The 9048-nt window shown below is 48.0% G+C and overlaps 1 protein-coding gene across 3 annotated transcripts in view; it reads left to right on the forward strand.

Moving 5' to 3' along the window:
- Atg10 (autophagy related 10) overlaps positions 1-9048 on the forward strand; it is a 286953-nt gene that overhangs the window by 180501 nt on the left and 97404 nt on the right. For all 3 annotated transcript variants that reach the window (XM_023700994.1, XM_004640936.2, XM_023700995.1), the window contains one exon: positions 7311-7449. In XM_023700994.1, coding sequence (XP_023556762.1) covers positions 7311-7449 — 139 coding nt within the window. The remainder of the gene's footprint in view (positions 1-7310; positions 7450-9048) is intronic.

Genomic DNA, 9048 nt, shown 5'->3' on the forward strand with positions numbered 1-9048 from the left:
TGAAACTGTCTCATTGCTGTTTGTTTATCAATAAAATTATGGGGGAAAAAAAAGTGAATTCATCAGGCAGGACAAGAGCGGATGCAGGTGTTCCGCTGGGAGCAGGGAGGGGGCAGTGTAGGCACACCAGTGACAGCCGTGCGCGGAATCTCGGTGAGCAGCTGGTGGAGCGAACCTAGTTTGTGGCATAGTTCAGCATTCTGGTGCCACCTTTCCCCAGCTTTAGTGTGCAGAGGGCGCGAGGCGGAGGCCCAGTGAGGGCCTGAGCGCAGGCGAGGAAAGGCAGCCTCCACGGGAGCATCGCTAGTGAGGTCATTTCTCAAGGCCCAGTGCAGGACTCCTGAATAAGAGCTGCGGGTGGCATCCTGAAGCACACCTGACCCCCCACCCTAAGAATCTGATGGTCTTGGCAGAGGGGAGGAGCCAGGGCTTAGAGTCCAAAGGCTTGGCAGCTTTGTGTGGTTTTAAAATTTATTTTAACTCTTATCAGTCATGTGTGCAGTACATAACGCCACATTTGCTTAGGGGGCTCGCCGTGTCCACAGCACACCGCGGTGCCCTCGCTGTCCTCTCTGTATCCCTTTTTATTAGGCCAGTGGGCATACAGAGCACGTAAGCCAGTTGTACCAAGGCAAGGCACATGCTTAGATACACTGCCCGCCTGTCTTGTTTTGTGCCTCATCATACTTCCATAGGACACTGAGTTTTTCACAGAGAAACGCCACGTTATATTAAGCTTGTGTGTCAGTTACTTCTCTTAACATTGCGATCTCAAGGTGTGTCCATTCTCCTACAAATGACTTGGGTCTATCCTTTGTATGGCAGAGTACTGGGAATACATAGTACATTTTTTGCATCCCTCTGCTGATGGACACAGACTGTGCCTGAGGGTCAGCTGCCAGGGTCTCGCCTGCTGCTGCGATGGTGCCCTCAGGCCTTCTTCCAGAGCAAGGAGTGACTGACACAGACACAGCAACAGGCTTAGACAAACTGAGCTTTGAAGCCAGTGCTTTCCTATGATACATGTCTCAAAAGAACTAAACAGGGCTGGGGATGTCGTGCAGTGCAGAGGGGGTCCAGATCCCAGTGAGGGTCTTTAAGGAAGGTCCTCTGAGCTGTTCTGGTACTGCTGTGGGCACTGTGTCACCAGCTCCAGCTGTCCCTCAGGCTCCTGTCTGCTCATAGAGGTCAGGACTGCCAGCTCTGCAGAGCCTGCTGTGCCCTGGAAGCTTTCTGCCCTCTGGCTTCTCCAGGGCCCTTGAGCTTGTGGGTCTGGAGGCAGACTTAGTCCTGCACCGGAGCAGAGACAGAGTCCTCTGTGGGAACTGCCATGACCACGCGATGCCAACTCCCTCCCCCTGGGGGGCACGGATGGCCCCTCCTTCTGCCTGAAGCCGGTGTTGCTGGTGTCATCTCGCTGTGAACAGGAGCTCCGTTCAGAGGCCACCTGGAGTCACCCCTGAGCCTGGTGTCTCCCTGCTCTTATACCACATGCTGCATTCACAGTGCTGCAAGGTGATTGGCACCCATGTGAAACCCCAGTGACCACTGCGTGGTAAAGCAGTGAGCCCTGGACAGAGAGGCCCATGTGGCCCTGGTCACTGGCTCTGAGTGTCCTCATCCATCCCTTCTGGAAGACCTCTTCCAGTGAGTCCGCCGGGCTCCCGCAGTGTCCCTCTCTTACGAGATTTTCTGTTGGCTCACCACTGTCAGCAGACGTAGGGTCAGCTGCCCGCCATGCCGGACTCTGCCACTGCGAAAGGCGCTCTGTGCACCCAGGTGCAGGCCTATGAAGACGTGGCTGTGGCCCTGAACTGTGGCGCCGACCCACTTGGGAGGTTTGGACCAAAGACCAAAGGAGCAGACTGGCTGCATTCTTCCTCAAGGGTGGGTGGGCCAGCTCGCTCCTCGTGGCTCAGTCACAGTAACAGAGATCCTCGGTGATAGGAGAGTTGTCTTCCTCCAGTTACCCTTCCCCGCAGGAGAAGCAGAGATAGGATCTCCTTCCCGAGGCCCAGAGCACGTGGCGCGCTTTCCATCGGATGCCTAGGGGGCCCTTCGGTGTGATCTTCTCTAATGGGATTATCTGGCAAGGCTTAATTTATATCAGATTTTCTAAATGGAGATCACTGTCAACTCATTGTTAATTGAATTCAATAAAAATCAAGGTTTCTGTAATTAATAGGAGCCACTTAATCCTCTGGCTCCTGGGATGTAATGCTCTAAACACAGGCACCCTCTCATTTAATATAAAACAGCAACATTTTGAGGAAAACCAATAGGTTGTGACTCCTTTTTCTAATAGCAAGTTAAATATTCTATAACCCTTTAAGATCACATAAGAGAATAAAAATAATAAAATCTTAATAAACTAAAATGTGTATATGAATAGTATGCTATTAGGAATATCTGTCCAATACAGTACTAGTTAGGAAGAGGCTCACCTCAGTACAAGCTGGCAGAGTTACAGTGCCAAGAGAAAGCAGTGGCCGACCCCTCGTGGCCCTGCCTGCTGAGGTGGCCTTGCACAGCTCAGCAGCAGTTCTGTTCTTGCCTTCTTGTTTATGGCTACAAGATGAGTTGGGGTACAGGGAAGCGCTTAGATTTCTTTTACTATTAGAATTCTCTCATTCTGTACCTTGTACTGTGGTTAACCTGGCCTTTTTAGCTTTGAAGAATGTGAATCCTTACAAAAGTAGACAGTTGTATAGTGCGTACCCAAAACCTTCCCAGGCCACCCCAGCAGCCACAGGCCACAGCCACTTGGACCACTCTACCCTTCTTTCTGCCTGCTCCTCTCCTGTACTATTTTAAAGTAAACCCAGGCATTGGGCTCTCTAACAAGCTTCAAATTGCCTGTTGCATTGCTGTTCATTGTTTAGTTGAAATGGCCATAGAGTCACATGAGGTAATAAGAGGCAATCAGAAAGATCCCGAACACTTTGACCCAACTTCCCCCCGATGACAACTTCTCGCAAAAGTGTGTCACAGCTGGGATTCTGACCTTGACTTAAGTCTTACTCAGATTTTCAGTTCTTTGCTCATTGCGTGTACAAGTATGTATGTTTGGATCTGTACACAGTTTCACGTGTGTCCCTCCTTTTATTTTGTGACCCTGGGGATAGAACCCAGGGCTTCGTGTGTGCTAGGCCGCTGTTGTTCCACCGAGCCACATCCACGCCCGTGGGTGCTGACTTCGGCCTCCGCTGCCACAGTCCAGAGATCCTGCCGCTCACCCCCCACAGACACCTTCCTGTTGCCTTTTGAGCAGGTCCTCTTCACTTAGCCCTTCCACCAGCTCTTAGTTTTGAAAAATCTAATCTCTTTTCTCTTTGTTTTGAAAATTTTATTTCAAAAATACTACACAATGGTGCCTCAGTTCTCAAACTCAGTTCTCGCCACGAGTCTGGCTGCAAATGATACTGGATGAGATCTGACGTCACCATGAGGTCAGTGTTGAACCAACTTGAATCTGATTTGGTTCACATCCAACTCGGTTTCTGACCAGAATGTGGAAAGAATCAAGTTCCCGAACTGAGGGGCCACTGTGTAAGTGGAGTCACTGCTTTTGTTCTAGCTTTGGTTCTTGATACTGGGGCCTGAGCCATACAGCTGTGGGCCTTTGGGGCTGACTTTTATCTCTCAGGGTGGCACAATTCCCCAGAGACTTATGCAGGTGGTTATTGTGTCCACAGTTTGTTCTTTTTGTTGTTAAGAAGCATGATAGACTGGCTTGCTGACCCACTGACCTGCTCATGGCATTTGAACTGTTTCGAGGTTTTGGCTGTTCTGAATAAAAGTGCTATGAATTCACATCTAGGTTTTTTATTTTTCTGCAAACAATGCCCAAGCGTGCAGTTGTTGAGCTGTGTGGTAGCTTACATTTGGTTCACATTTGGTGTTGTAAGACACAATGTATGGCTCTCCTGGGAGCTTGTGTTGTTTTATATCCCACACAGCAGAAGATGAACGATCTCATTCCCTTTGTCTTCACCAACACTGGGTGGAGTCACTTCTTTTTAATTTTAGTCGTTGTGATAGTACAGGGCTGGCTCAGGGTGGTCTTAGCTTGCATTGCCCTGGTGGCCGCGCTGCTGCGTATCTTTTTCAGTGCTTATTTGCATCCTCTCTGATGATGTTTTGTATTTTTGCTCCTCCATGTACCTGTTTTAAGAGGAGTGGAAGGGGTCTGGTTACCAGTAAATTACTTCTGTAGCTTCTGTAATATCCTGAGGTGATGGGGAACAGAATGAAATTAAATCCTTAGCTTACTAGGGTTGTCACTTGTGTGCGAGAGTTTCTAGGAACCTGAAGATGAGGAAGATAGCCTTCATCTTGACGTTCTAAGGCCATCTAGCACTAAGTGCAAAGGGAAGCCGGGAATGTATGAAGTCTAGAATTTCTCGAGCAGGTGATATTAAAGGTGGTACTTGGTGGGCAGAGGTGACTGTATACAATGGGAAGATGTTAATGCACAACAGCTGGGGATGCACCGTGCTGCCGAAAGGGTGCGAAGATGTCTGCACAGAGATGGCCAGGCAGAGCGGGCCTGTAGTGCAGCCCTTGTCCCGGGTAGGACAGGCACCCTGGCTTCAAATCCCAAGACAGCGACGAGAGTGAGCCCTCCGGGAGCTCCTCAGGAATTAGCCACGATGGTCTCAGAAGTAGCTCACCAAAAAATAAACACCCACACACCCCTAAATTATGATAATGGTAACATTTAGGACCAATAAGAAAAAAGATGGACTGTGAGCCAGCGTCTCAGAGAAATCTACCTTGCTGTACACACAAACAAAATTCATGCACATTAATGACCTGATGTTAATTCAGCCGCAGATGTTTGTGCGCAAAGAAGGAACCTGTATAGCTGTTAAGAGCGATGTGGAGTGTAGTCTGAGGCCTTCTGTTACAGGCACCGTAACTCAGAAGCTGCAAACGGAGCATGCGCAGAGTGACTATATGGAAATTGGAAAAGACAGTTGCAAAGTACAGCGGACAGAGCTGGGAATATAGGGAGTAAAATTACGCTCAGTGCCACCTGCGAACGTGTAAGTGGATGCTCCCCTTCACTAATAATCAAGAGGTTAGGAATTAAAACAAAAATGGCATTTAAAATTTCAGCACCCACAGGCACAAATCAAAAGCAAGTAATATCCAGTATTAATTGGATATGCAGAAAGGGCATCCTCCGACCTATTTTCTGGAAATATAAATTGACGTAGAATTTTTCTGAGGACAGAGTGGAAGTATCTCTTGAAATTTAAAATATCTATAATCTCTCATGCCTTGGTCTCACCCTTTAGAATCTGCTCTGTAGAAAGATAGAGGCGTGTAAGGATATCTGTCTAGGATCTTCATTGCACCATTATACAAATAATCTCCTACAAAGGAGAAGAACCTAAATTCCTAGCAATGTGGAAATCTTCAAGCAAAAACACAAAAGACAGCCACATCACAGTCGTGCCACGGAGCAGAGGAAAGGCGTTCAGTCCACAGCCTGATGTGTGGCAGGTGGCCAACAGCCACAAGTGCAGAATAAACTCTAAGAGCGTGCATGTGCTTTGCACAGTTTGATCCGGGTGAACGATGGGAAGGAGGTACTGCGAGTACACGTATGTGCACTTATGTGTGTGCCCCAAACCACAGAAGTCTGGAAAAATGTCCTCTGGCCTCTTAAAAATGTTACAGATGTCAAGGGAGAGAAGCGCTCGCGTGAGGAAATTTAATTTTTATTCCACGTACTTGGGCAGACTCTGTCCTTCCCTTCTTATCACCATGTGTATTATCCGCTGTGTCTCTGTGAGGGAACCAGCCAAAGGAGGGAAGACTCACCGGCGGTGGGGTGCGTCGTGGTTCTTGGCCTGCTGGGCCCGGCCCCTGGCAGGCAGCCCCGCGCAGCCTCCAGGTGGCAGGAAGTAGGGTGCGAGCGCCAGGGCTGGAGCTCAGGCCTTTAAGGCACGCTTAAGACCCAAACCATAGCACAAGATGCAATTCTTTTATAATGTTAAGAGAAAAAAAGTTGTAAATACTAAGCAATACAGTTACTGGCCAGAAAGAAAGGTGTGGTTGAAAGAGCTCTCACAGGAGAAAAATCTAGACCATCAAGACTGATGAAAGTGGAACACAAACAGAAAAACCTCTTGCCTGTGGCTGTGTTAATTTTCTGTATCTCAGGCATTTATTTCAGTGATTTTTCTCTGGTGACTTAATCTGTTGTGTTTAATTGATAGTGTTTTCTGGGATTCAGTTTAAAGTATTCCGCAAGTGTCTCTGTTGTGACTTATCATGCTATCGTCTCCCCAGTGGCCTGGCGGGGAGTAGGGAAGTGTTAAGGGAAAGAAAGGTTTGGCTTCACTTACCTACACATCAACCTTCTTTCATGCTAAGAAAGTTCGAGTCTTTCCTGTCGTCCTTTCTGATGGGGCAACATTTGTCCCATTATGCCGTTATTGTTTTAATGAGAGGTCAAAATAAGCCAAACTGATCTTCTACTAATTTAATTTCAAAGGGAATTCATCAACCAAAATAACTGCATGTATGTTCACAACACCAGGCTCTGAGGATTCCACGGGTTCAGTGGACTGCTTCTAGGCATGAGATGCGTTCTTAAGAAACCTCACATAGAAAAGGCGAACACTCAGCCAGTGAAGAGTGACCGGGTGGGAGTGGCATGACTGGCACGGGCTCCACCAGGGTGGCTGCACTGAGCTTTGCCATCTGTTAAAATTTTAGAGTCATTGTAGAGCCCCCAAAGAGCACAGTGTGAAGAATGCACAGTCATCTTGGGGGTTTGAAATATACCTAACAAACTCGAGCTCCTGCAAAGTAAGTCTCTTATTTAGAACAAGGGGAATTGCTCAGCACACAATGAATCATCTCCTGGCAAGCACAGCAGACCCTGAGGGACATTCACGGCCTCTTGCCCCGTTGTTAGGATGTTTTTAGCTTGTGCAGGTAAGGAAGAAGGTGGTTTGGATAGCCAGCATCTTGTTGCTAAAATTGTACAGTAAAGTTTGAGTCGCTGATGAAGTAGATCATTCCTCTGCCCCTCCTTCCTGCTTCTTTCCCCAGAGCTGCTTTGTCTCCCAAAAAGCAATCTGGAATTACTCAATACCAGTGTTTTCTGGTTGTGCTATTTACCCAGGTCTCAGCGCTGAATATTCATATGGGTCATTCTCTTTTCCTTACCTCATGTTTCTGTGTTTATTTAACTGTAATTTTGAAGGAAGCAAAGAGTCTCATCTTTCCCTTTTAGTGTCAGTACTTTTTACAACTGGCAAATGCACTTGGTTTTGTTTGTTTTTGTCCAGGAGGCCCTTGAGGTGCCCTCGGATGATTCAGAGGTGCCCATGACAGCGGCAGCGACCGAGGTGGTCAGATACGAGTACCACGTCCTGTACTCTTGCAGCCACCAGGTGCCCGTACTGTACTTCAGAGCAAGCTTCGCAGGTAGGACTGTGCCCGAGGCGCACAGTGAGTTTGTAATGTGTGTATCTAAGGGACAATGCGTATTTAGGAAATCATCCTCAAGAGGAAAAAAAATTGACTTCACAATAAGAAAACTAAGGGTGAGGTAAGGTTTTTCCAGTAAATTTTCTCATACTGCAGAGAGAGAATCAAGACTTCAGAGTGAATGATATCATCACGGTCTTAAGTCTGATCTTCGGAGTCTTGGCCTCCTGCCTGAAGTTGACTAAGCCCCTGACCCTTTTCTTTACTTGACTTTAACAAGCAGGCAGGACTTAAAGTGACAGTGTTCACTTACTTCTAGCCATATGGCAAAAGTTTCTAATGCTGTCCTGCAGCGACAGCACTAACTCCAACACTGCTGTGCTCAGCTTCTCAAGAGCTAATGCTTATTTCAAGAAATGTTTAGCCGTCAGCCTAAGCTGTGTTTAAAAGCAGCACTAACATGTCCTTTGGCCAGCTGCAGCTCTCAGTGCCCCAGTTTCCTGACCTGCTCTTGCCCCACTTGTCCCCTGCCAGGAGAGTGGAGCCCCCACCCCTTAAAGGCCTTTGCCAGCAAAGCAGATTTCACCTCAGCTGCATGGTGTGCTCACCCCAAGTGCAGTGCACACCCCTAGTGCAGTGCACACCCCTTCCTGTCCACTGCGTATGGCATCAGCATCCGGGCGCCTGGGTCTGGGCTCAGAGGCCAGGCCGGGTCCCCTGCAGGCCACCCGTGTCCTCCATGTCCTCTGTCAGGGCTGGTCCACAGCGGTTTGCAGTTTGAACAGCCTTCTAACTTTTTCCAGAGTGCTAAGGCATCTGAATTTAGCCAATGATATTTTATTTTTAATTAAAAAGTAGCTTAAGCTGCTTTGAGCGTGTATTTGGTAGATTTAATCACTTGCTGCCTTATATTGTTTAATGGTCTCTAATTTTGCAGTGCTAGTGGTTTAAAAAGCACTTAGGAGTTAAAACACAAGAACAAATTCTCATAGACTCCCTGGTGAGAAGATTTTAATCTGAGGTGGGGTTCCGAAGAACTGACAATTTGGGGTAAATTTTCAACGTGGGACATGGGGAGTTGAGGACCCTGATAGTTCACTAATACACCAACTCCTGCAGCAGATTTATTCCTTGATTATCACAAGGACCCTTAAAGCACTTCTTTTCTTGTAATTCTATTTGGTCTGGAGCCCAGAGATGAAAGGCTGTGTATATTACTCTGATAGGTGGAGGGGCCTTCTGGGATCAGTATTCAGAGGTTGACGTGTGGGTCAGTGTGCAGAGATCCATGTGCATGGATCTGTGTGCAGGCATTAGTATCAGGGATCCGTGTGCTGGATGGTGGTGTGCAGGGGTCAGTGTGCAGGGCTTGGTGTGATGGATCCGTGTATGGGCATTGGTGTCAGAGATCCATGTGCAGGATAGTGGTGTGCAGGGGTCGGTGTGTGGGACTGGGTGTGCATGGATCCGTGTATGGGCATTGGTGTCAGAGATCTGTGTGCAGCATAGTAGTGTGCAGGGGTCGGTGTGTGGGGCTTGGTGTGCAGGCATCCATGTACAGGCATGGTGGTGTGCCGGGATCCGTGTGCAGGCATC

Source organism: Octodon degus, unplaced genomic scaffold, assembly GCF_000260255.1.
Source record: "Octodon degus isolate 3935 unplaced genomic scaffold, OctDeg1.0 scaffold00129, whole genome shotgun sequence".
NCBI classification, from domain to species: domain Eukaryota; kingdom Metazoa; phylum Chordata; class Mammalia; order Rodentia; family Octodontidae; genus Octodon; species Octodon degus.